Source organism: Rattus norvegicus, chromosome 2 (genome assembly GCF_036323735.1).
Source record: "Rattus norvegicus strain BN/NHsdMcwi chromosome 2, GRCr8, whole genome shotgun sequence".
NCBI classification, from domain to species: Eukaryota; Metazoa; Chordata; class Mammalia; order Rodentia; family Muridae; genus Rattus; species Rattus norvegicus.
In genome coordinates, this window is record NC_086020.1 from 40,076,554 (window position 1) to 40,104,391 (window position 27,838).

The window sequence follows — 27,838 nt, forward strand, 5'->3', positions numbered from 1 at the left end:
GGAGGAGCTCGTGTTCGAACCCAAAGGCGCGCGGCAGCCAATAGGGCTGTGTGCGCTTGCGTGGTACCCGGAGCCAGGCGCTGGCATAGGGGAACCTGTAACTATGGAAACCGTATGTCCTGGGAAAATCGATAGTCTGCGCTGATCGAAACCTGAGTCAAAATCATTTCATCTTCTCTATTCTATATCAGCTACTTGGTTCATGAGTCTGTCACGACAGAAGAGGGTCATCAAAAGAACCCCATTAATGAACCCTGCCACCATAGGTATGTTTTCAAATTTGGACAGGTTTTGGGGTTTCTTTGGTTTTTGGTTTTTCTGTTGGGGAGGGGTGGGGGCACGTAGTGTTCTGTTGTTTTGTCCGCAGGGGATTAAGACCAGGTCTCAGGGCTCCCAGGCTGGCATCGCACTCTTTTTATAGCCGAGGATGACCTTCAAATCCTGACGCCTCCACTTCTCAAGTGTTAGAGTTACAAGCATATAGTCTCCAGTGGTCAATGCTTTTTCAGTTCCTAGCAAAGGCAAAAGGATTCCAAAGAACCAGTTCTACCTACCCCTGCTCTGTAGTTTGAGTTTATTTGTTTTTAAGGAGAATTTATGAGGAAAATGACTTCATAAATACTGATTACTTGTTGCACATTTAAGATGTGCACGATATAGTCTCAAGATCTTTAGGTTGAATGGCCCATTTTTATTTCCAGGACGATCCTGTGACGTAGGATCCATCATTCTGTCCATTTTACAGAAGAAGAAACGGAACTCAAGAGAACTTAACGTGTCTAAAGTTCAACGGCTAGTAAATGCAAGCGTTGAGGTCTGAACTGAAAAGGGTGAGGGGAGAGGAAAAAAGAAAAGAAGGAAGGATGGAGGGAGGAAGGAAGGAAGAAAACAGTAACTGTTCATTATAAGGAAGTCCCTCACAAAAAGACTTTTTGATCAGTATAAGGATAAAAATCCTCTCAGTGGCTGACAGAGAGGAAGTGATTAAATCAGAATATATATAAAATGAAATGCAAAACCAACCATTTAAGTTGTATTGAAGGGTATTTGTTAGCATGTTAATAAATTTTCAGTGTATCCTGAAAAGAAGTTTTCAAAATACATGTTCACCCACGCTCCCTGGTGGTCTAGTGGTTAGGATTCGGCGCTCTCAAAATACATGTTCAGGAATGTCCCATATTAGGAGATTTTAAAAACGTTGAAATTCTAACTGGCCTTGCCAATTAGAAGGTAACCCAAGTTGGCTTTAAACTGGTCATGTAGCCAACGTTAATCTTGAATTTCTGAAAGTCTTGCCTCCACCTCCCAGAAGGTACTAGTTTTTGGTGGTAGTCGTGGTGGTGGTGGTGGTAATGGTGGTGGTGGTTAGTTGGTTGGTGATTGCTTAGTTGTATCTTCTGATTTTATAAAAAAAATATTATGCCAGTTGTGGTGGCCCACGCTGGTAGGATTTGCTGAAGGAGGCAGAGACAGGAGGATCACAAGTTCAAGGCCAGCCTGGGTTCCCTGGGTTCGGTCCCCAGCTCCGAAAAAAAAAAAAAAAAAGAGTTAATAGAATCTTTTTGGGGTTGGGGATTTAGCTCAGTGGTAGAGCGCTTTCCTAACAAGCCCAAGGCCCTGGGTTCGGTCCTCAGCTCCGGAAAAAAAAATTACTTAAATTTAAGTATTCATAGAATTATGTGATATCTTATTAAAATTAAATACCCTGAGTCCTGGAGAAATGGCTCAGTGGCTAAGAGCACCAGGTCCAGTCCCCAGAATTCACATGGTGTCCCACAACTCTGTAAATTCATTTCCAGAAGTTTCAATGCCTTCTGCTGAACTCTGCTGGCACCAAACGCACACCAGGTATACGTACATACAGGCAGATAAAATATTCATATAAAATAAATCTTTTTAAACGATTTAAAATTTCTTTTAAAATGAAATTCAAGCCTTGGCTTGAGTGGACTGGAGCAGGTAAAGACACCTGCCCCAAGCCTGGGTCACACATAGTGTAAAGAGAGAACCAACTCCCAATAATTACCCTGTGATATCTACATGAGCTAAAACTTACTTTTAAAAAATATGACACAGGTCTTAACTTTTTTAAATACATGGTATCACGTCACCCAAATTGACTTTAGACTGGCTATGTAGCCAAGAATAATCTTGAATTTCTGAAACACTTGCCTCCACCTCCCAGATACTGAGATTATAAGCATGTGATGCCCAGTTTAGGTTGTGCTAGAGATCAAACTAACTTTGATACATGATAGCCAAGCACTGAGTTACACCCCCAACCCCAGATCCTGACTAATTTGGTTGTGTTAGAGAGTGTATCCAGTGCTTTGATTCAATCAGGAATCATCTAAAAGGTCCTTGTCCCCGGTTTGTTTTTGGTAGATCAATAAAGATGCCAGTGGTGGGCTGGGCAAAGGGAGACGGGGTAGGACCCTTATTGTTGCCTGGGCTAGGAGGCAGCAGGGAGGGGACGGAGGATTGCTGGGTTGTGGTGGAAGAAGGAATAGGAGACCTGCAGGAGAGAAAGCCATATGAGAATTCCCACAGGCCACTTCCCTGATTGGGCCTGGGGTAGCAGAGGAAAGTTTAGAAGTGACCAGTCATTGAGTTAGCCAAGGCATTTCAAAAATAACCTAATGTGTGTGTGTGCCTTTCATGACGCTTTACAGTTTTATGAGATCCCATTTGTCAATTCTTGATCTTACAGCATAAGCCATTGGTGTTTTGTTCAGGAAATTTTCTCCAGTGCCCATGTGTTCTAGGCTCTTCCCCATTTTTTCTTCTATTAGTTTCAGTGTATCTGGTTTGATGTGGAGGTCCTTGATCCACTTGGAGTTGAGCTTTTTACAAGGCAATAAGAATGGATCGATTTGTATTCCTCTATATGCTGACCTCCAGTTGAACCAGCGCCATTTGTTGAAAATGCTGTCTTTTTTCTATTAAATAATTTTAGTTCCTTTGTCAAAAATCAAGTGAGCATAGATGTCTGGATTCATTTCTGGATCATCAATTTTATTCCATTGATCTATCTACCTGTCTCTATACCAATACCATATAGTTTTTAATCACTATTGCTCTGTAATACACCTTGAGGTCAGAGATGGTGATTCCCTCAGAAGCTCTTTTATTGTTGGGTTTTGTTATTCCAAATGAATTTGCAAATTGTTCTTTCTTTTTCTTTTTTAAAGATTTAATTATTTACTATATATAAGTACACTGTAGCTGTCTTCAGACACACCAGAAGAGGGCATCAGATCCCCATTACAGATGGTTGTGAGCCACCATGTGGTTGCTGGGATTTGAACTCAGGACCTCTGGAAGAGCAGTCTGTGCTCTTAACCACTGAGCCATCTTTCCAGCCCCAAACTGCTCTTTCTAACTCTATGAAGAATTGAATTGGAATTTTGATGGGGGTTGCATTGAATCTGTAGATTGTTTTCCGCAAGATGGCCATTTTTTATTATATTAATCCTGCCAACCCATGAGCATGGGAGATCTTTCCATCTTCTGAGATCTTCTTCAATTGCTTTCTTCAGAGACTTGAAGTTCTCATCATACAGATTTTTCACTTGTTTGGTTAGAGTCACACCAAGGTAGTTTATGTTATTTGTGACTATTGTGAAGGGTGTCATTTCCATAATTTCTTTCTAAGCCTGTTTATCCTCTGAGTAGAGGAAGGCTACTGATTTGTTTGAGTTAATTTTATACCCAGCCACTTTGCCAAAGTTGTTTATCAGGCTTAGTAGTTCTCTGGTGGAACTTTTGGGGCCACTTAAGCATAATATCACTTCATCTGCAAATAGTGATATTTTTACTTCTCCCTTTCTAACTTGTATCCCTTTGATTTCTTTTTGTTGTCTGATTGCTCTGGCTAGGACTTTGAGTACTATATTGAATAGTTAGGGAAAGAAAGTGGACAGTCTTGTCTAGTCCCTGATTTTAGTGAGATTGTTTCAAGTTTCTCTCCCTTTAGTTTGATGTTAGCTACTGGTTTGCTGTATATTGCTTTTATTATGTTTACATGTAGGCCTTGAATTCCTGATCATTCCAGGACTTTTATCATGATGGGGTGTTGAATTTTGTCAAATGCTTTCTCAGCATCTAATGAGATGATCATGAGTTTTTTTCCTTTGAGTTTGTTTACATAGTGGATTACGTTGATTGATTTCCTTATATTGAACCATCCTTGCACTCCTGGGATGAAGCCTACTTGATCATGATAGATGATTGTTTTGATGTGTTCTTGGATTCAGTTTCTGAGAATTTTATTGAGTGTTTTTGCATCGATACTCATAAGGGAAATTGGTCTGAAGTTCTCTTTCTTTGTTGTGTCTTTGTGTGCTTTAGATATAAGAGTAATTGTGGCTTCATGGAAGGAATTGGGTAGTGTTCCTTCTGTTTCTATTTTGTGGAATAGCTTGGACTGTATTGGTATTGGATTTTTTATAAAGGTCTGATAGAATTCTGCACTAAACCCATCTGGCCCTGGGCATTTTCTGGGTTGGGAGACTTGTAATGACTGTTTCTATTTCTTTAGGGGTTATGGGACTATTTAGATGGTTTATCTGATCCTGATTTAACTTTAATACCTGGTATTTGTCTAGAAAATTGCCCATTTCATCCAGGTTTTCCAGTTTTGTTCAATATAGGCTTTTGTAGTAGGATCTGATTTTTTTTTTAATTTCTTCCATTTCTCTCATTATGTCTCTGATTTTGTTAATTTGGATAGTGTCTCTGTGCCCTCTGGTTAGTCTGGCTAAGGGTTTACCTATCTTGTTTTTGATCTTAATGCAGGCATCAGTATTGGAAAGAAAGACACTTTCTCTTCTATTCAGTCTCAGCTTAAATTGATACAAGATGATTTAGTAGGTGGGAAGTAATAGTATGTGGTGTTGGAGATCAAAGTCAAGGTCTCACACATGCTAAACAAGCACTGTGCCCTTTTTATTACTTTTAATTACTTAAAATGTAATTAAAACTTTTTTTAACATTTATTATGAATACAGCATTCTGCCTGCTCATATGTTTTCAGGCCACAAGAGGGCCCTAGATCTCATTATAAGATAGTTATGAGCCACCATGTGGGCGCTGGGAATTTAACTCAGGAGCTCTGGAAGAATAGCCAATGCTCTTAACTTATGAGCCATTTCTCCAGCTCAAACGTTAATTTGTAATAACATGCAAAGTCCATCTGCATGCATATCATGGCACACATATGGGGGTCAGAGGCCTCACCTTCCATTTCAATGAGGCAGCTGGTTTCTGCCGTTGTGCAGTGTATTCCAAGCTAGCTGCCTTCAAGCGTCCAGGCCAGGTTTCCAGATGCATGCCGAATCCAAGTTTTTGGGTTTTTTTTTTTTTTTTTTTTTTGGATGTGCGGTTCATGCATAGGACTCAAGTCCATTCATTAGGCCTCAACTGCTAGCATATTTTACCTGCTGAGGACATCTCCCTAGCCCTAGCCTGTTAATTTTTAAATGCACATGGAGACCCTCAAAGAAAATGAAGACCTAAGAGGAATCCAAACAGAATGCTTACTTTTGATCTATTTATATTACAATTTTATGGTTATGAGTGTTTCCCCTTCATGTCTGTACACCATGAATGTCAGGTACCCAGAGAGGTCAGAAGAGGATATCCGATACCCTGGCACTGGAGTTACACACAGTTGTGAGCTGTCATGTGAATCCTAAGAATCTAATCTGGGCCCTCTGTAAGAGCAACAAGTACTCTTAACTCCTGAGCCATCTCTCTAACCTCAAATAAAATTTGTATACATTCTAGGCAAAGAAATGATAGATTTATAAAGAAATTATTCAAATGAGTTACACCCTTTGTGTTAGGGGCAACAAGTTGTGGAAGTCACAGGGATTCCTACATAATTGTCTTGGTCAGGGTTTCTATTCCGGCCAAGAAGCAAGTTGGGGAAGAAAGGGTTTATTTAGTTTACACTTCCACACTGCCGTTCATCACCTCAGAAATTCAGGACTGAAACTCAAGCAGGTCAGGAAGCAGGAGCTGATGCAGAGACCATGGAGGAATGTTACTTATTGGCTTGCTTCCCCTGGCTTGCTCAGCTTGCTTTGTTATAGAACCCAAGACGACCAGCCCTGGGATGGCACCACCCACAATGCACTGGGTCCTCTTGATCACTAATTGAGAAAATGCCTTACACCTAGATCTCATGGATGCATTTCTTCAACTGAGGCTCCTTTTTGTGATAACTCCATCTTGTGTCAAGTTGACACACAAAACCAGCCAGTACAACAATATATACGTTATATACTTCCCTGATTGTTTCATGGTTTTTTTCTTTACCTTCCTCAAACATATGGTGTTAGCTTTATGGATGTGGTCCCTTTGCATTTTCTTATTTATGGGTGTCTTGTCTTTTTCTTTTGAAACCAGAGCTCACTTATGTGGCCGGGAACTTAGTAGATATCCCAAAGTGGCTTTGAATTCTCAGTAATCCTCCTACCTCATCTCCCGGAGTACTGCAATTAGAAGACTATGACCCCATGGGCGGTTTCAAATATTGTATTTTGGACATAGCCCACAAGTTCCTCAAATAGCACCAAAAGCACTATACTTTTAAGGCTCTAAGTCTATAAAAACCAGGCCTCATTTCTAGCATCAGCTGTCATTTATTGCACTATCATGAGCAAGATGCTATACATTTTTGCCCTTGACTTTTCTCACTGATACAACAGCCATATATCTATAGGGGGTTCTGATGCCCTAATCAGGAATCTACATGCGAACATTAAAAGGTCTTGTTACCCAGTTGGCTTTTGATGGGTCATCTAAAGATGTTATTGGCCAATGAGCTGGGTGGAATAGGTGGGACTTCCAGTTTCCCTTCCCAGGCAAGCTAGAGATTCAGAGAAAGATCTACTATGTTTCAGGGAGAAAAAGCCATCAGCCATGTGAGATCTAGTGTGGAGTGGACATTGGCCAGTTCCCCAACTGGGCCTGGGTTAGCAGGCGAGAGGTTAGAAACACAACTAAGCTGAGGGCAGATTTATGGTGCTGAGCTCAGCCTAAAGGTAACTGGGCAACTAAAGTTGAAGACAGATTTAGAGGGCTAAGCTGGGAGTGAAAAGTAGGGTACAATAGCCAAGGAAGGCTTAGAAGAGCCCGGCCATTGAGCTAAAACATATTAAAAATAAGTTAATGCGTGTGTGTGTGTGTGTGTGTGTGTGTGTGTGTGTGTGTGTGTGTGCGCGCGCGCGCGCGCGCGCGCGCGCGCCTGTGTGTGTTTTATCCAAGGGAACCTGGGCAGGGCTAGTAGAATAGTCTACCTGAAGCTTAAAGCAGAGTAGAAAAAGCTATACACTACAGATGACAACCAACACAGGATGAAAATTCACTATTTATTTTAAAAATTCTTGGCTGGATTACACATACACAATAATATAGTTCATGGGGGGGAGTGGTGTCTCAGCTGAGCAAGTCACATGGTTCCAGAGTGGGCAACTAGAACAAAGAACACAACCGCCAGAGGGATTTACCCCGGGGTCCTTTTCAAAGGAGTCTAGCCACCTCAGAGAGCCTTAGCTGAGATACTGAGAGCCCCTGCTGTACAAAGAGACAATATGACTGCTCTGAGACAAGATTCAGATAGTAAAGGAACATACTTCCTACAAGCAAGTAATCAAAAGACATTGAAACAAAATTTGATTTAATTGTTTTTAAAGATAAAAGGGAATATAATGATAATTTTAAAATGTTCTTGAATATACAGAGATATTAAGCTCCACAAAAGGGAGAAGTTAGAGAGATTATATGGAAAAAAATGCTTTAGAGAAGATTCTTAAAAGTCTTGTCAGGAGAAAATACTCAAAATCTTTGAAAATGGTCTCCTCATGAGACTTCTGGGATTTCTTTACCTGGTGTGACAAAATTAGAACCTAGAAATAGGCTTATACAATAAGTACATATAGATAATAAAAAATGAGGTTTTTGATCTTTAGAAATTAGGTTGAAAAACGGGATAGGGAACCAACCCTATTTCAGACACTAGAAATTTAGGCTTTGATCTCATGAAGGTCAAGATAAGAAACAAGAGAGACATTGTCTTATCAGTTAATATTTATTTACAATGCTTTAATTTATGTTTTAAATTTTTTTTATTTATCAAAATGATCCGAGGAAACCTGGTAGAGCTGGTAGTGTGATTCACCTGGAGCTTAAATCGGGGTAGCAAAAACAACATGCTACATATATCTGGCTCACAAAGTTGCTTAGAGAGTTAACAATCTAACAATGTACTTAATGGACTTACCCAGTCCCTGGGATGCACAGTGGGGTGCTGTTATGTTACTCCCAACCTTCCACCCCTCAAAAGAAAACGTGTGCACACGTTCATTCGTGGATTTGTGAGTGTGTTGGCCAGGGCCAGGGATGTGGCATAAGTGCCTTTGTGTGTGTGGAAATGAGAGGAGGAGTTTCAAGACTAGATTCCAGCTGGTGTTTTGACCTGCTAAACCATCCTTTGGTAATTTTTGTTTCACAATTTTAAATGAAGCAGTGTTAATTCATTTTTTTTAATCTTAGCTTTCTTATAAGCTCTACATCTTAATATCTAAGTCAATTTTGCGGGGAGAGTGTAGCACCATCAAGAATCTCTCTTCAGAATGAATCGTTTATTGTTCCAAACATCCTAATTAAAGGCCTCCTGAAACCAAAGCTAACTCCCCCAAAAGGTCCCACATAGAGATAAAAAACAATTTTTAAAAACCAACATTCTATGTGGGAAATGCATCTCACTGTTTTCTCTTTCAGCTGACTTTCAAAAACTTAACACCAGAGTAGTTTATGAAAATATACAGATTCCAGTGGCTTTTTAAACATTAAAAAATTGTTGGGACAATCTTCTTGTGCACAGTGTAAAGGCTGTATTATTCAAATGTTGGTTTCATACCACCAGAGAGTTTAGTACAATCTGACTTTGGTATTGTTATTTTTAGGGATCATCACTGGTCTCAGTATTTTGTAAACTCCTGTTCATTGCTTCTAATCAGTTTAATAAAGAGCTGATGGCCAATGGCTAAGGAGGAAAGGAACAGAGATAGTAACTGTCGGAAGAATTGAGAGGTGGGACTTCGCCTTCAGCACATGGAGGAAGTCGGATATACCAGAACTGAGTGAGAGGTAAAAGGCCGCGTAGCAAATGAGCACTAGAATAATTGGGTTAATTAAGTTAGAAGAGCTAGCTGAAAGTGGCCAGATAAGGCCTAAGCTATAGTAAATAATGCTTCGAGTGCAGAATGCTAATATTTTGATAAGTCAAATCCTTGTTGTACACCACTTCAATATCTGTCTATGGTCTCACCTTGAACCACGGGCCTACGGGGTTGGATATGCTTCACTTACCAAATGCTGTCCTGTTGTGTGTAGCTTTTTAAAAAGTAGTATTTATTTAATGTATATTAGTACACTGCAACTGTCTTCAAACACACCAGAAGAGGGAATCGGATCTCTTTACAGATGGTTGTGAGCCACCATGTGGTTGCTGGGAATTGAACTCAGGACCTCTGGAAGAGCAGTCGGTGCTCTTAACCGCTGAGCCATCTCTACAGCTCCCATAATTTGAGAATTTATCCACATGGATCAGTGTTCCTGGACTGTCTGTCAACATTATGACAGTGATGCTTATTCATCAAACAAGAAACGGACGGCTTTTTGAACAAAATAGAAGCAAGAAGTGAAAGAAGTGAACCAGGACAGTGTAGGGGTTGGTTCTGATGCTAAGGTCCCCAATCCATCAATAAAGATACCAGCAATCAATGACTGAGGGTGGGTGGAATGAGTGGGAGGACGGAGGCAGAATCGAGAGAACTGGGGAAGAAGAAGGAGGTAACACCAACCAGCCATGTGAGTTTTCAGGTTTGAGTAGCCAAGGGCCACTCTTTCCAATTATACCTGGGGTGGCAGGAAACGTTTAGCAGAGTCAGTCATTGAGTTAACAAAGGCATTTTAAGATTAACTGGTGTGTGTGTGTGTGTGTGTGTGTGTGTGTGTGTGTGTGTGTGTGTGTGTGGTTTTTATCTGGGAATTAAAGGGAATCTGTATCTGAAGACAGCTACAGTGTACTTATGTATAGTAAATGAATAAATCTTTTTAAAAAATTCTCAAATTGCCAAAGCCACCATTTTTGGGTATGTAGGTTGCTCATTGTTATGGCCCTGCTAGTGTGCAGTGACCTTGCTCCTGGAAAATGAACTGAATGGTCTCACCATCAGCTGTGGTGCCTAGTGTGAAGTCCAGCATGGGCAGTGCTGCTGCCATAGTGAAGAGAAGGCTTGTGCCATGCCCCAGGGAGGTAGCACAGGAGTCTGGGGATATTGCTATGTGTACGAGACTGCACATCTCCTCTTCTAGAAAATAAGCTATTTTAAAAAGCGGTGGTGATGTCATGTTCAGACTCCATGTTAGTATCTTGGAGGGACTTTGTATTGCTGAGTGCCAGTAACTGTAAGGGCAAGCTAAAGAGAAACAATTTCAGAAAGAAAAACAACTCCATAATTTTTGCTAATTGCATAGTTTGGCTTTTGTAACTGTGTACTTAGCTTGCAGCTGCGGGCTGGGAACATTGAGGACTTTCCAGGCTCAGAGATGAACTTGGGTCCAGAATATCCAGCTGTAGTCACCTGCGGGCTGGAATGAAGGCTTTCAATTGGCTCATAGGCAGTGTTCAAGTACTCTTTGGTAAGAACCCCAAAACAGTAGACTATAAAAGATTCTATTAGGATATTTTAGAACTTTTCCTGAGCTCGAATTACAGCAAAGAAAAGAAAGACTAAAACCTAGGCTAGGGAACAGGGTCTTAGCAGTCGGCTTTGGTGGCTGGTTACAAAGACCTTCTTCAGAGCACAAACAGGAAAATTAAAACCGAGACATTATACTGGCAGGAAAAACAACCAGGAGTCTTTTAATACGGATTTTACAGCCCAGCGAATAGTCCCATTACAATATCCAATACGTACCTAAAATCAATACCATTAACAGGCTTTTGAAATTGTTATAGCCCTTATCTTCCTATGAATAAACACTGAGAGCAGCATATTTTTTTCTTTAAAGATTTATTTACTTATTTTATGTACAGCATTCCACCTGCATATGTGACTGCAGGCCAGAAGAGGGCACTAGGTCTCATTACAGATGGTTGTGAGTCACCATGTGGTTGCTGGGAATTGAACTCAGGACCTCTGGAAGAGCAGTCAGTGCTCTTAACCACTGAGCCATCTCTCCAGCCCGAGAGCAGCATATTTTTAACTATGACATCCCAGTGATGGAACTCAGTAAAACGACAAGAGAATGAACAAAAAGGCAGAGAGAAGTGCCGTGTTGTAACGAGAGCTAATTCTAATCTCCTAATTCCTTTCCACAACGAAGAGACACGTTGCCCTAAACCACCAAACTCCATCAAGCCTAGGCTTCTCAGCCCACAACCTGCAGGGAAACAGGAAAGAGACACATGAGAGATCTTTCCGCAGATATCATAAGGTCCCAGGGAAGGGACCAATCCTAACTGCCTGCCTGAGCGGTGCATGTCCTCTGGGAAATCAGGCTCTTGGGGCAGTCGTTGCTCCAGCCAAAACTCCAAAATCCCGCAACTAAGAGGCTCAGGCGGGTATTGCTCCGGAGGAACTCACCAAAGACTACAATTCCCAGCAGCCACTGGGCTCCAGCCGGCCATGCTCCGGGAGGAGCCCATAAGAGACTATAAATCCCAGCAGCCACTGAGCTCTAGCCTGCTGGTGGTTGGGTGGGTCAGTGATTGCAGTGGGAGGGGAAGTGGGCCTCTCCAGCCCTTGGTAGTGACGGCTGCTGGCGGCCTCTTCCACGCGGTGCACCGCAGTTTTCTCTTGCCCTAGGGACTCCTCGGAGAAGATGCCGAAGGCCAAGTCCGCAGCGAGTAGCCGCCGGCGGGATCGTCAGGAGCAGCGGGGGGAGCTGAAGCGAGCTGGAGGTGCGGTGTGGAGGAAGCTTGGGACTGACCCACGGCAGGGGAGCGCTACTGTGGCCTGCGCCCTTAACCGCTCTGAGAAGGGTGGGCGCTCAGCGCTGTCCCTTCTTCCTTGCCTGCAGGAGGGATGGATGGACTTAAAGACACATCCCAACCCCGCACATGTGTACGGCGCTTGTGGATGCCTTGGAGGAGAAACCGTCCCCTGTCCATCCTGCTGCTGTGGGACGGCCTGAGATCGATTCTTGAAAAGTTGGGAAATTAAGGGTGCTTCGTGTTTTATTTCAGGACTCATGTTCAACACAGGGATCGGACAGCACATTTTGAAAAATCCTCTAATTGTTAACAGCATCATCGATAAGGTTGGTGTAAACGGTGAAAGGCAGAGCGTTTGTGTGTCATTTATATTTTTCTGAGTACTTATGACATGTTGCGTGCCCATAATTACCCCAGCGTTTGAGGAAGCTGAGGCAGGGGGATATGCTTGACCGCAGCCTCTCTACATCCTAAGAAAATAAAGATAAAATAAGATAGTGTGCCTGACATAGAACAGTTGCGCTGTATGTATATGTTGGGTGAATTAAGAGTTGCCCAGGGATTTCCAGATTTTTTTTCTTTTTTCTTTTTTTCTTTTTTTCGGAGCTGGGGACCGAACCCAGGGCCTTGTGCTTGCAAGGCAAGTGCTCTACCACTGAGCTAAATCCCCAACCCCCGATTTCCAGATTATTTAACCACTTTTCTGAGGCTACTATTTGTTTTTGAAATTGAGTCTCCTATAGTTCAGGCTGACCTCAAACATGGTATATAGACAAAGCCAGCCTTGAACTTAATGGTTCCTTCACTCCACTTTCCAAGTGTGTATCATTCTGATTACTTTCTAAGTACATCACCATTACTCTTTTTACTCCAGATGGTAAATTTATGTCCAAAATGTCCCCAGAAAAACATATGGTACTGCATATAAATTATTTGGAGGATATATATGCACACTCATAGAGTTTTGTGTGGTTACTATATTCTTAAAACTACACAATGGTTAAGAATTGAGTTCTCTTTTTCATTTGAATGCACTTTTTACCATTTGAACTCTTTGGAAGGAACAGTTACAGTTTGCCGAAATTATTGCCAATGTAGAAAGCAGGATCCCATCAATAGAACTGCTCGCTTTTGTTTTTGTTCTGACTCTAGAAGTTGAGTAAATTCCCCTAGGTTAGGACATGTAGACTTTCATTTATACCTAATGTCCTTGAGGTACTACTGTTAGCTATATATGCCCTGAAGAAAAAGGAAGCTAGTGTGAAATGTCTTTAAGTGTGCACCGATAAACAAAAACAGTCACTTGTAAACTGTGTGTTCAGGTGGGCCAGAGCCTAAGGAGTTGTGCTTGCTTGTAGGCCGCTTTAAGACCCACTGATGTGGTGCTGGAAGTTGGGCCTGGGACTGGCAACATGACGGTCAAGCTGTTAGAAAAAGCCAAAAAGGTAAGGGGTGGCGGGGTTGGCTTCTGTGTTTCTCTCAAATTAGCTCAGCTGGTTTACAAATGTGAACATTTTAATAAATTGACATTGTTCCAATAGTAGTTCTTGAGCCCTTAGAAATTTTGTCTCTTAACAATGAGAGTTCTTTATCAAGAAAACCAAATCTACCCTTGGTGTATTGCTGGGCAAGCTAATACAGGGATGGACCCCATCTTTAAAGGAGTAGTAATAAAAGAGAAATGCTGAGATAACCCAACGAGCAGCTAACCCTTATGAAGCCTGGAAGAGCAAAGCTGTGAAGTCAGTTGTTAGGACCAAGATCAACGGAAGACCTCTAGAGGGTGGGATGGGGAAGAATGGATCAAGGAGCCAAGGAGAATAAGCAACTTAAATGGCTGCAGTGCAGAAGCAGCCATGGCACTTGGTGAAGCCTCTGTTGAGCTCTCTCCACTTCCATTCACTTGCAGTGTTAGGGCCTCCGCTCTGATGAGAGTACTTATGGGAGTATGTCTCTTGTATATGGTCTGAAAAACACTAACTACATAAAGTGTATTCTTGTCGTCTGTTCAGTAACAGAATGGAGACAGATCAGACAGGATGTTTTTTGAAATGGAAGAATACAGCCAAGCTGGTGTTGGTATTAAGATTGAAAAAAGCTTAAATCACACAATTCATACGAGTTATGACTTGGATGGTAAAGCATTTATATTCCACAATCAAGCTTTTTTGTTATTGTTGATGTAGGTAGTTGCCTGTGAACTTGATCCAAGGCTAGTAGCTGAACTTCACAAAAGAGTTCAGGGCACGTGAGTATACGTAATAATTAAAGTACATTTCAATCTCTGGAAACAACCGTCTCTTAAAATTTCCTTCCTTCTTTTCAGGCCTCTGGCCAGCAAACTCCAGGTCCTGGTCGGAGATGTGTTGAAGTCGGATTTGCCATTCTTTGATGCTTGTGTGGCAAACTTGCCTTATCAGGTATCTCTCAGAAACATCCAATGAAGGATTTCTCTGGTATCTTTCCTCGGAGCTAACTGTAATTCTCTTTCAGATCTCCTCTCCCTTTGTCTTCAAGTTGCTGCTCCACCGGCCATTTTTCAGGTTTGTGAAAAACAAACAGTTGCTGCTAAACTTTAGACAATTTTGGCCAGAAACACAGCGAAAAATATACACAACAAAATACTGCTGGAGAACTTTGTAGAAAGTAACAATTTCTGGGACCAGAACATAGCTCAGTTAATGAAGTGGAGTGCTTATTAGCATCCAGAAAGCCCCTAGTTCAGTCTACAGCACCACAGAAAACTCAGCATGGTGGTGGGCACCTGTATTCCCAGCACTTGAGACAAGAAGCAGGAGATCAGTTCATACTCATCTTTGGTTACACAGCTAGTTCAGAGCCAGCCTAAGTTGCCTAATAGCCAATCTCAGAAACATAACATACATGAATGCACACACATATAAAAATACTGATTTCTGGGGCTGGGGATTTAACTCAGTGGTAGAGCACTTGCCTAGCAAGCACAAGGACCTGGGTTCGGTCCGCAGCTCCGAAAAAAAGAAAAAAAAAAAATACTGATTTCTAGGGAGGTCTTTTAGTTGATAAAGTCTTTGGGCTGTTAAATGTGTGTGCATGCCATTCCTTCTACATTTTAAAGTCTAATCCCCTTGAATAAACATTGATAAAAACTGTTCTTACATTATGTCTAGATACTTGGAGTAAAGTCTTAACTAGTTATCTTTTTCTTTTTTTAAGATTTATTTATTTTATATGAGTACATCTTAGCACTATTCAGACACAGTAGAAGAGGGTATTAGATCTCATTACACATGGTTATGAGCCACCATGTGGTTGCTGAGAATTGAACTCAGGACCTTTAGAAGAGCAGTCAGTGCTCTTAACCTCTGAGCCATCTCTCCAGCCCTTAACTGATTATTAAAGCAGTATGTTTTATACAGTGGTTTGAAGCTAAGTCACATACCCATTTACTGTTTATGAAATAAGTTTTTAAATCATGGGGGGGGGTCAAAACTATATTTTTAAGAAGTTGCATGTTTGTGCGGAGTGTTTCTCCCTGCACTTACAGAGGTCAGAGGACGACTTGAAGGCTGTCAGGGATCAAGTCATCAGGCTTGATAACATGCCTTTGCCTCTCCTCCCATTTCCCTTTTAATTGGTGCAGAATAAATCATATTAGAAGATAACTGCATGTAGGTTTTATAAACGTTTTGTTTGGGATATGTAGACACACATAGATAACTATGAAAGCCAAGGAAGGGGATTGAGAATTTAAGACCTGCTTGGGCAACTTTGTGAGACCTGATCTCACAATCACAAGCAGAAGGACTGGAGATAAAGCCCAGTGCTAGAGCATTTACCTTTATGCATGAGGCCTTTGCTTCAGCTCCCAGGACACCACACACAAAAGTCAAATACGGTTTTGAAATGCTCTTCTCTTCACATTTAAAAGTGTTACCATGGGGTTGGGGATTTGGCTCAGTGGTAGAGCGCTTGCCTAGCAAGCACAAGGCCCTGGGTTCGGTCCCCAGCTCCAGAAAAAAAAAAAAGTGTTACCATTACTTGCAGAAAGTTGTTAAACCAAAGGAACACTGGACATTGCAGCCTACCAAGCCATACCTCAGATATAATTCCAACTACAACACAAATACAGTTCTTCTGTGGAGGCAACGTTACTGTTGTTTTTTTTCCTGAGAAGACATCTATTTAGACTAGTAAGTCCATAATAAGATCTAAATACTAAATAGTTCTTTACCTAACCCCCGAGGGAAAGTCATCTTCACTGAGGCTGGGAGTACCACTATCTGCTTTGTGATGATGACATCAAGGCTCAAAGTGTTCTACCTTCTGATCTTAGTGCCATTAACTGTGCCTCCTCCCAGGACAATTCAGTGTAGTTAAAAATACAACGGTAAGGACTTTGGCGATTGCTCAGTGGTTAAAAGCATATGTTGCTTTTGCAGAGGATCAGGGTTCTATCCTGAGCACCCACGTGGCAACGATCAACTAGCTTTAACTCCTGTTCTAAGGATCCACTGCCCACATCTGACCTTCCTGGGCACCAATGCACACACGGTGCAGATGCATACATAGAGGCGAAACACTCACACACAAAATAACAAGTTTAATTAAAACTGTGAGTAATTGACAATGAACACTTTTCTTGTTCCTTTTTGCTTCCTTTTCAGATGTGCTATACTTATGTTTCAAAGAGAGTTTGCTCTTCGTTTGGTTGCAAAGCCTGGAGATAAATTATACTGTAGACTCTCCATCAATACACAGCTTTTAGCACGTGTGGACCACCTAATGAAGGTCTGAGGTTTACTTCTTTTAAATTAACCCTGGAGCACTTTGTCTTGCTCTCTGAAACCCCACCCCACCCCAGCCCCTTTTTGAGATGAAGGGTCTTTTTCTGTAAGTCAGTCTAGCCTAGAACTATCAGCTTCCCAAATGCTGAAGTGTCAGGTCTAAGCCACACCATATCTGGCCAAGAGAACATCTTGGATTAACAACTTAGAGTTACCTTGCCAGTTACAGTAGCATACACCTTTAATCCCAGCAGAAGGCTGGATTAAGAAGCAGGAGGCAGAAGGGTAAAAATCTCTTGAGTTCCAGGCCAGTCAGAACTATATGGTCAGACCCTGTTTCAAAACAAATAAGTAAATGAAGTTGCTTCAGAGAGGACTAAACATTTTCTGATTGACAGGTGGGGAAGAATAATTTCAGACCACCCCCCAAGGTGGAGTCCAGCGTGGTAAGGATAGAACCGAAGAATCCACCACCACCAATCAATTTTCAGGTGAGGCCAAAATACTAGGTCATTAAAGGCAAAAACATCCAGGTTGTAAAATGTCATACTAAAGCAACAGAGCAATACTGAATAGACCTAAATATCCAAATAGAGGAAGACAGGAATGGGGACTAACTTGATGTAAAATAGTTATGAGTATACACAGAAACATGGAAAATGTAAAAGGCAGAATGTTTAGAATATAGTTGCTTTTCAAAACTTAAGATTATTACTGGATTCTCAGCCCTTGGGGCAAACATATTTGAATTAGAATTACTTTTGAATTACTTTTGTGGTCAAAAACAACTAGCCCATTTGATATAAAATTTTACTAATTACCTAAGAGAAAAACTTGGACAAGTTATACCCTAAATCATGTTGGACTTTAAACTTGATGTTTTCCTTCATTTTGTTTTTGTTTTTGTTTTTGTTTTTGTTTTTTTTGTTTTGGTTTGGTTTTTTTGTTTTTGTTTTTTTAAGGTAGGGTCTCATGTGGCTCAAATTCTCTATGTACTGGATGACCGTAGTTAGACTCTGTAAGTGCTGGGATCACAGGCATGTGCCACTGTGCCTAGGTTGAATCCATTTGGAAAGTGAGCCTAATGCCGTATTATGAGTGGTGACAACTTTTCCCCCCTTAATTAAAAAATGATACTATATTCAGTGAGATTCACGAACGTGCAGAAGTGTGCATCATTGTGCATATATGTGCTAGTTAGATCAAAAGGTATGCCATTTTCATTTCCTCTGGCTTTATGCAGTAAAAATGGAGGGGGTTGGAGATGGCTCAGTGGTTAAGAGCACTGACTGCTCTTCCAGAGGTCCCGAGTTCAAATCCCAGCAACCACATGGTAGCTCACAACCATCTGTAATGGGGATCTGATGCCCTCTTCTGGTGTGTCTGAAGACAGCTATAAGTGTATTTATATATAAGAAATAAATCTTTAGAAGAAATGGAGGAGTAGATAAGTTGGATATTCTGAAGAAAAAAAAATCCATCTTATATTTCAGGAATGGGATGGCTTAGTAAGAATCACTTTTGTTCGAAAAAACAAGACACTGTCTGCTGCATTCAAGTAAGTAGCCTACTATTTTGTAAAAAGAATATAAAACAGGTACCCTAAAGTATAAATATTACTCATGTCAAGCAGAGTTCACCTTTTAAAATTTCATACTATTCTGAGAGGCTAAGTGCAACAAAATTGGAGTTGGGAGTCAAATTAGCTTTTCTTTGCAAAACAGAAAAAAAACAGTAATTTAGCCACAAATTTTCCAACTTTTTGCTTTTGAGTTTTCTACATTTCATTGTGAGTTGGGACATGTGTCATGGTGCACATGTGGAGGTCAGTGGACCACTGTGAAGAGTTTGTTCTCTCCCAATTTTACATGTGTTCTGGGAATGGAACTCTGATTATTAGGCTTGCCCAGCCTTAGTAGCTCAGCCACTTCCTAGATTTTGTACTGTTTTATTAACTTGAAAAAACTCTAACATTACTTGGGAGTATCCAAAGAGGTAAGATTTGATTTTAGAGAGCTTGAACATTTTATTTCTGGCCATGCCAAGGATTGAGCCTATGGTCTTAAGCATGCTAAGTGAGTACGCTTATCAATGATTCCTTCAGACCTCTTGAGTTCCAGGCTGGCCTTGAACTTGCAATTCCCCCTACAGCAGTGTTTCTAGCAGCTAGTATTATAGGCCATTGCCACAAGACCCAGCAAATTTGTTTGGTTTTTTTTTTGTTGTTTTTTTTTTTTTCTTTTCTTTTTTTTTTTTTTTTTTCGGAGCTGGGGACCGAACCCAGGGCCTTGCGCTTGCTAGGCAAGCACTCTACCACTGAGCTAAATCCCCAACGCAAATTTGTTTTTTTATGGGGAATTTTTGTGGATTTTTTTACATTGCGTTAGGGGGATGTCAAAGAACAACTGGCAAGAGTGGTCTTTTCCTTCCTCTGTGTGGGTTCTAGGGCTTGGTTTCAGGTTGCTGGTCATAACAGCCGGTGCCTTTACAGCTTGTTGAACCACCTGATAGACCCAGAACATTTATTTCACCTAAATTATGCATAATCTGATTTTATACTTATGATATAATTTCCAGATCAAGTGCGGTCCAACAGCTATTGGAAAAAAACTACAGAATTCACTGTTCAGTACAGAATACTGTGAGTAGAAATTACTTCATTGATTGTTTGTTTTGAGACAGGGTCTCTAGATAGTCCTGGAATTCAGTTTGTGGACTGACCAAGCTGGCCTCGAACTCAGATCTCCCTGCCTCTGCCCTCCAAGTAATGGGTTTAAAGGCATATACCTCTTGGATTTTTCAGTGAGGTTTACTTTTTAAAGTGTTCTTTTTACCAGTCTCTTACAGAACACAGCCATACTGCTTGCCAAGTCTGTCTGCCTGTCTAGATTACAGACAAAAGCATAGCATTCTTTACTTTCTGTTCTAAAGCAGGTTTCCCCTAACAGGTCTTTACTTTCATCCGCTGTAAGCAGGTTTTCCCTTTCCCTTTGGATTTCTTACTCTTTCTCTAAGGAGTCCCTCCTTTAATGGCAGCTTACTTCAAGCAGCATAGCTCTTTCCCTTCCCTCCTTTGTGCTGTTCCTCAGGGCAGCTGCTAAGGCTACAGCTTGCCTGAGTGTTTTTCTTTTAAACCCTTAATAAAATTATCCTCAAGCTTCCAAAAAAAAAAAAAAATCAACAAAAAACTTTTTTTTAAACTTATATAATCTATAGAACCCTTAAAGTCAATACATAATTTCTAAGATTTCTTTTGATAGTTTTGAAATGTTCTTGCTATGAAGCTTAGGCTGAGTTTGAGTTTCAACAGGTTATTTTTGCTGTGAATTCTATGAACCCTGTCCTCTTTAACATATTTATTTAGCCCTAATAAAAGTTGTATTCATCTAATTTGGAATTTCTTCAAGTATATAGATTAATATACTTTAGATTCTTGGCTTAAATGTCTGTAATTTGCTACCTGTCTTAGGTTTTTAGTGCTGTGAAGAGAAACCATGACTAAGGCAAACCTTTAATAATGTTTACTCTTTAATGCTTGATAAAGGGAAACATTTAATTGGAGCTGGCTTAGTTTCAGAGGTTCAGTCCATTATCGTGGCTGAAAGCTTGGCAGAGTGCAGGCAGACTTGGTGCTGGATGGGCCCAGAGTTCTGCATCTTGATCAGCAGGCAGCAGAAGGCAACAGTCTTCTTTGCAGGCAGCCAGGGGGCTCTGATTCCACACTAGGTAGAGTCTGAGACCTCAAAGGCTACCCCCAGTGACACTTCCTCCAAGGCCATACCTCCTAACACTTCCATGGGCCAAACATCCAAACACATGAGTCTATGGGGCTCAAAACCTATTGAAGCCACCACATTACCCTTGTGATTATCCTGTTTGTTGTTCAGATAGTGGCCCATGCGGCCACTGTCTGCGTTATCTCCCAAGTGCTGGCTGGCATTAAAGGCATGTTCCCATGTTATACTAGTAAGCACAGATTTAAAGGTCCTATTTTGCTTTTTCTTTAAACATCTAGAAATTTTAAATAAGCAGAACAAAATGTAGACCGAATAGCTCATTTCCGGATATGTGCCTCATGCCTCTAACAGTTTGATTTGACGCAAGTGTGGGAGTCCTCATGCATTTGTTGGTTTTTAAGCATTCTAAGTTTGACAGAGCAGATATAGTAAGACTATTTCCTTTTGCTTTTGTTATTTTTGGAGACAGGGGTTTCTCTGTGTAGCCCTGGCTGTCCCAGAAATAGCTCTGCAGACCAGGCTAGCTTCGAACTCCAAAATGCTGGGATTAAAAGCTTAAAGGCATGCACAACCACTACCTGGACTCTTCCTTTTATATTTTTTATGGCCCATATTCTCTTCTGCTTTAATATACCATAGACTATCTCCATTCTCTAATATGGGCAAAAACTACAATATTTGAGGATAATTTTAAAAACTAAGTTAGATTTTAAAAAGTCTTCACATAAATAATGTGAATTAAGTAAAGTCAATCACTGTTGTTTGAGTCTTATTCTGTAGCATAAGCTTGCCCTGACTTTGGGTTAGTCCTCCTACTTCCTAAGTGCCAGGATTACAGGGGTGAGCTCTTACACCCAGCAACATGTAATGTACTAAAAAGAGCAGTTACTCCTGAATTAATTTTTTAAAAATTTATTTATGTATATGAGCACACTGTAGCTGTCTTCAGATACACCAGAAGAGGGCATCGGATCCCATTACAGGTGGTTGTGAGCCACCACGTGGTTGCTGGGAATTGAACTCAGGACCTCTGGAAGAGCAGTCAATGTTCTTAACTGTTGAGCCATCTCTCCAGCCCATGAATTATTTTTAAAAGACCAGTAACTGCTTTAAAATTTCACGAAGTCTGAAACCTACATTTTTACATTTTAAAGACAAAAAGGGGCAATACATATATTCATGATAACTCAAGTAATCTAAGTATTATGTCAAAATATCAGCCTCTTATTAGAAATCAGAGTCTTACCCAAACTGTCAGTTTTCCCAGCTTTCATTTATAGATTAAAGGTGACTATAATTACTGAACTTTAAAAAAAAGAGAGTCGTGGTATCTCCATTAAAGATATGTTGCTCATTTATTCTGGATCTTATATTGATAGGTAATACCAGAAGATTTCAGTATAGCCGATAAAATACAGCAGATCCTAACCAACACAGGTTTTAGTGACAAACGGGCACGTTCCATGGACATAGATGATTTTATCAGGTAATTACATCTGTTGTTCTAAATGCTTACATTTCTTTACTGTGGCATCCTCAGAGAGATTTAAAGGCTTTTAAGCAGCATAAGGTGCTACCTGGGTGAGTTATTGCATAGCACTTTTACGGAGTGGGAAACAGTTATTTGGTGTCAAGCAGTGGTTCTCAACCTTCCTCATGCTGCAACCCTCATGTGGTGACCCCCAATCATGTATTTTCATTGCTACTTCATAACTGTGATTTTTGCTAATGTTATGAATTGTGATGTAACCTGTTATAACCTGTTGTTTTCCAATGGTCTTTGGCAATCCCTGTGAAAAGGTCCTTTGACCCACAGGTTGAGAACCACTGGGGTAAAGGGTGGCAGCTAGTTAGCTGCAGCAGAATGCATGTGTTAACAGACAGTAGTAAAGAACAACAGTCTTCGCCAGAACACAGCCTGGGTTTATGTGTGCTGTGTGTTTCTTCCCTCTTGCTCCAACCCCAAACTCATTCACGATTTACTAGCTCACGCTCACCTCTCCACATTAGAACAAGCATCGGGACACACATAGCTGGAGCTGATGACCCGTCCTTTCCTTACTTAGATAGCTACTATTAAACAGATAAGCATGAACTGTCTGTTAGAGCCACGTCAGCTGATTAGTCACTTAACGCAGTTCTGTGGCCCGAGGCAAATGCAACACCTGTTAAGTCTAAGGGTACCACACTTATTTCGGCAATGTGGACTAAATTTTGTTCTATTTTGAATTAAAGTAAGTTTCAGTCAATTACCCAACTGTACTTAACTCACTGACACTAACTTGCAGAACTTACTGGACATTTTGTTAACTGTTTTCTTACATTGCTGAGGACTGCAACTCGGGGACATGCATAGCTAGACAAGTACTCTACTACTAGGATGTGTCCCCACTTTTACCCAATTTTAAAACATTAGTGTTCTAGAGACTGAATTTAAAAATTAAGGATGGAGTGTTAGACATTAGTTTGCTTTTCAGTAGGACAGTCTAGACCAAGAGTTACTGTGTTACTGACTGGCTAGAAGGAGTACTGAGTCTTCATTGGATGTTAACATTGCTAAGTACCTACACTGTGCTTTTCCAGGCATTTTAGTCCATATGGACCTCTTCCTATAGGCCATTCTAAAAAATAACCTCAGGTACGAATACATTATTTTAAAAACTTCATTCTTAACTTCCTCAGCGTGACATTTTCTAGCGAAAGACAGATAAGCACAAAGTATCCACAAAGAGAATAATGTATATTTTACTAAACATCTGTAACGGTCCAGGGAATGGGCAGAGACCCATCTCACCTTGAGAACAAGTGCTGTTGAGCGGAGGATATAGCAAGTCTTTAAGGTAATTTCAATCAGTTCCAATTTAATTTAAAGCAGTAGATTACAACAAAAGACACACATGCCGTGGTGCACGTGTTTCCATAGTCACTAGCACTTGGAGTAGGTGTCTCAGGTATGTTGATGTGTTTATGTATTAGGATTGATTAATGGTATGTACATCTGTGTCAGAAGTCGGGTTTGTGGTTTAACACTGTTCCTTTTTGGTCCCCCCCCCCCCATTTCAGGTTGCTACACGGATTTAATGCAGAAGGTATCCACTTCTCCTAGCCATCTGAAAACTATTTTTTCAAGACCAAGAAAAAAATGAAGTTACACAATCCTAATATTTGAGAATACCACTGATTTTGTTCTATAGGACATCATTTACTTTTTAAATTATTTAATAATAACTTTTATACCATTGATTATCCTGTATGTGAAAGGTGGTTGTTTTTTTTTTATAAATATATATTTTCTCTAGTGTTTTAAATATACTGCAAAGGGCAGGGTTCAATATAATGGTCTTCAAGTTTGAAAGTCGCGGACATGCACAACCATATACTTAAGCTTTGTAACGATTTATTGTATGAAGACATTACTTTTATTCACCATGTTTTAGACCGTGAGGCTCACTGAGGCCTACAGCTCACTCAACTAGTCAAAAAGCTGTCGTCCTCCTCATTCACATACTGTAAGGAGCTTAAGGTGGCTTCTCTTCACACCATTCCTATGTGTTAATGCTTGCCTGCTGCATCACGAACAACACAATTCTGGGAGCTAGAGTCTGCTGCACTGACAGGGCAGGCATGTTCTGCATATGACAATACCTGTGAAATGCAGAAGCGGAGAAAAAACCAACTCCTGTGTGGTAAATCACATTTTCTTAAGGGAGACAGGATCTACAATTTCAAATTTAGAGGAATTCTGGAAGGTTTTGTCAATCAAACAGCTTGTATAATAATTTATTTAATTCCTTTATCGAATGAGAGCTTTTTCTTTTTTTTTTTTTTTTGGAGCTGGGGACCGAACCCAGGGCCTTGCGCTTGCCAGGCAAGCACTCTACCTCTGAGCTAAATCCCCAACCTCTAAGAGGTCTTTTTGAGGTCAACTCTAATCTCAGAATCTTGCCTCAGCCCCCTAAATAAATTCTGGGTTGCACTTGTACATTGCAAAGTAAGTTTTCCAGTTTCAGCTTTTTAAAAGAACAGACTACAACTACAGGCTCCTGGTTCCCTGACTTCTAGATAACTAAAGTTCCACTACCTAGTGTTTCTTTTTAAGCTACTTAAAATTCGTCAGAAGATAAATGCTGTTCATATATTTTAATAAATTAGCTGTTTTATTTATATAAGGAAACTAGCTTCATTGGATATTTGGCTCTCTTTATACCTAAAACTTAAAAGGAATATGTCCAATTAGTTTAGAAAGATTGCTAAGTAAACTTAAGAATACAAATAGTTTGCCTACAGTTTTTCCTCCAAAATTCAGCTTCAAAGTCATAGTGAACACTTATGTTAGCTATGAATAGTTAGCAGCCTTTAAGTTTGAGAAGTTTCTAAAGAATAATGTACAACAGAAAAATTTCACTTAGCTGCAGAAGCAGCTTTTGTCACATGAGTAGTAACTGTCCTTGAAGTGCATGTTTATCGTCAGCGTCGAACAACAGCTTTGCAGAGTTAGCTCTTACCACTTCTACCTTAGGGAGACGTTTCTGCTTGGCCAGGCTTTCTCAGCTAGTTTTCTGCTGACTAAAGCTTCCCTCTGTAAAGCTGAGGCTCATCTTACCTCCCAGAATGTTTACTGACTACAGATCAGGACGGAGCCAATAAGGCAACATATCCCTATTAGGACCTTCAAAGACAATGCCTGTCCAATGCCAATAACATTAAACTATTTTGCAAGTTATAAGCAATTTTGTGCCTTTATTGCCCACTACATTAACAGCCACCCTCAAAACTGGGGACAAGGTACATAGAGCTGGCCGTCCTGGAACTTAGTATGTACACCAGGCTGGCCCTGAACTCAGAAATCCACCTGCCTTTGCTTCCAATTGCTGGGATTAAAGGCATGTACTCAGCAAAAATTACCTTCTTAAACAGCTTGTCTTTGAAACAAACACAAATAGAATATATCATAAAACTGCAAGAAAACCTGAGTTCCTTCCAAAACAAAGGTGATTATATTGAAGTACATTATTTCTAAATTTGTTTCATAAATTTCATTTATTAATAAGCATATTGTGAAAAAATCTACATTTGATTTAGATTTCATGTTTACAGAGCTTTTTGACCATGGTGTTAGGATTCCTCACAGCTACCCTCTCATTTATGACAAGTGAATGAGAATAAAGAATCTGGCTCATTGACTCTATTCATAGATTTCCCCTTGGTTCACCTACTGAATCAGCAGGTTCCCTAGAGTTAATCACGAGATCCATGGGAGGTTCTTTGGTTCACCTACTGGACTATGTAGGGGGAACCAAGGGAAAACTCCTAGAGATATACATATATATATATATCTTTAAACAATATTTACATGAAAATTGGCCAGTTTTCTTTTTTAGACGAGCAGCTATAAAAATGAGTGCTGCCATTTAAAGAGTAGCCTATTTTACCACCAATCTATAGGTGAAATATGATTCTCACCAAATAACCATCACATCCCAGGTATTAGATGGAGCTTGGAAAGACCTGCCTTGTAAGTCGTCAACACATCCCGGGGTTGGTTACATACTCTATGCTTGGCTATCTAACTTATGCTATGGACTACTTTCAGTGTACATACAAATGTTCATGCATCAGAAACCAGTCTCCTTTAACAGTACGTTACGTTTTGGTGAGCTAATAAACACTTCAACTTCAATAACGGCATCGCTAAGGACCAGATTCCACTATGAGTCTTGTTAACACCACTGCACACACACTGCATGTATATATGTATTATCCTAAGATAAAAGTCCTCTCAGAATTTCTTTACTTTTTATTATACACCAACTAGTTTATATTTTAGTTTTTACAGAGAAAGTGGTAAGAAAGTTATAATCGCATGTCATGGTATTAAAATCATAATTCCAGATTTCTTTACACGTAAGACGAAGTGGTCCAGCAGCTTGCCCACTGTCAGGCCGCAGTCCCGTTCAACTGATACGGCTCATCCTGCCAAAGTGACTAGTCACACACACACACACGCGCCTCAATACAGTAAAATGCACACGCAATAAAGGAACTTACAGTTACAAACAAGGAATGTACTTCTCGTGGCTGTGTTTCAGAAGCCTGCAGTCGCTAGCCTTAGGGAAGGCACAGGAGGATGAGTAACCACAACTGGCCCTAGGAGTAGGCGAAGTATGTACATCACTGATGAGGTATGCATGCACGCAGAGGACTCAAAACTGCTCAGTCTTGCTACCAAAATTGATGTGAGTTAAAGGAAATTCTGTGGTTTCCCCTATTTTCCACTTCTGGATTACTTCCACAACCTTTAAATAAAATTGGCAAGGATATCGAAAAGCAATCACTATGTGGGTAAATGAAACAAAATACTTCACTAATCCCAATTGTTACTTGTGCCTCTTGGACTAGAAGCATTTTGTAGACAAAGGAGTGTTTCACAAAATTGAAATGTCATTCAGATGAAGGACAAGATATTTTCCACACACTTAAGATTTCAAAAACGTTCAAGTGGCCTTTACAGTTGGACCACCATGTGTTACAGTATTGGGGATTCCAGCGATCCTTTAGTAGCAAATACCAACTTAGAGGGCTCGGGGTCTCTTGGGGTTAATCTGCTTGCTGGCTTGTTCTTCTTCTTGTAGCGCTGCACGAAAAGATTTCACTTTATCTTGGAATAAGAAAAGAACACAGGAGTCAGTACTGTAAAACAAGCAATACAGCGCACAACTTTTATACTGTCAAGTACCTCCCAACTATGCTCAACCGGAACGCACACATACCTAGAATATTTAAAGGTTTAAATATGTGATCCTGTCTAAAAGGGAACGATGAGTCCTACTCACATGTAAAGCAGGTACTCCTTTCAATATTATGAAATTTCTACTCAGTGCTACTCCACCATTTTTACCTAAAATTTAAAACCTGATCTCCCCCCACCCCCCCAAAAAAAATCTGTTTTCTTGTCAGGGATTATAAGAAAAGTTAACAGAACAACACATAATTGCTCTTACATATTCTATGTCTACTACTTTTTATTGATCGATAGGTTAATAAATTGTTAAATTTCAAGGAGCTATGGAAATAACTCATGTTCTACAGCCATGGTGCTCAATGGAAGTGGCGTTTCCAGGAACATTTACTCATGTCTAGAGCTGTTTTACATATCACAGCTGGTATGTGCTGTCCTCTAGTGCATAAAGGCTTACGAGCAAGAGTGCTCAAACATGTTAAGTTGCACAGGACAAACAATGACAAGCTTGAGCTCTAAACAGCGGGTATGTAACTGTACTTTGGCTGCAAGGTAACTCCGTGGTATGCAGGGGGCCCTGGGTTCA

The 27,838-nt window shown here is 40.4% G+C and overlaps 2 protein-coding genes across 2 annotated transcripts in view; one reads left to right on the top strand and one right to left on the bottom strand.

The window, feature by feature from the left end:
* Positions 1-68: 68 nt before the first annotated feature.
* On the top strand, positions 69-25,239 carry Dimt1 (DIM1 rRNA methyltransferase and ribosome maturation factor). Its single transcript, NM_001106408.3, is given in 14 exon segments — positions 69-266; positions 702-814; positions 11,883-11,977; positions 12,263-12,336; positions 13,369-13,455; positions 14,197-14,258; positions 14,337-14,430; positions 14,504-14,553; positions 16,657-16,780; positions 17,175-17,267; positions 18,270-18,334; positions 19,354-19,417; positions 21,893-21,999; positions 23,577-25,239. Coding segments are annotated over 12 exon segments (942 nt in total). The 5' UTR covers positions 69-266; positions 702-814; positions 11,883-11,898; the 3' UTR covers positions 23,620-25,239.
* Positions 24,995-27,838, bottom strand: part of Kif2a (kinesin family member 2A) — a 63,233-nt gene continuing 60,389 nt past the window's right edge. The window contains exon 20 of the mRNA NM_053376.1: positions 24,995-27,171. Coding sequence (NP_445828.1) covers positions 27,086-27,171 — 86 coding nt within the window. The 3' untranslated portion in view covers positions 24,995-27,085. The remainder of the gene's footprint in view (positions 27,172-27,838) is intronic.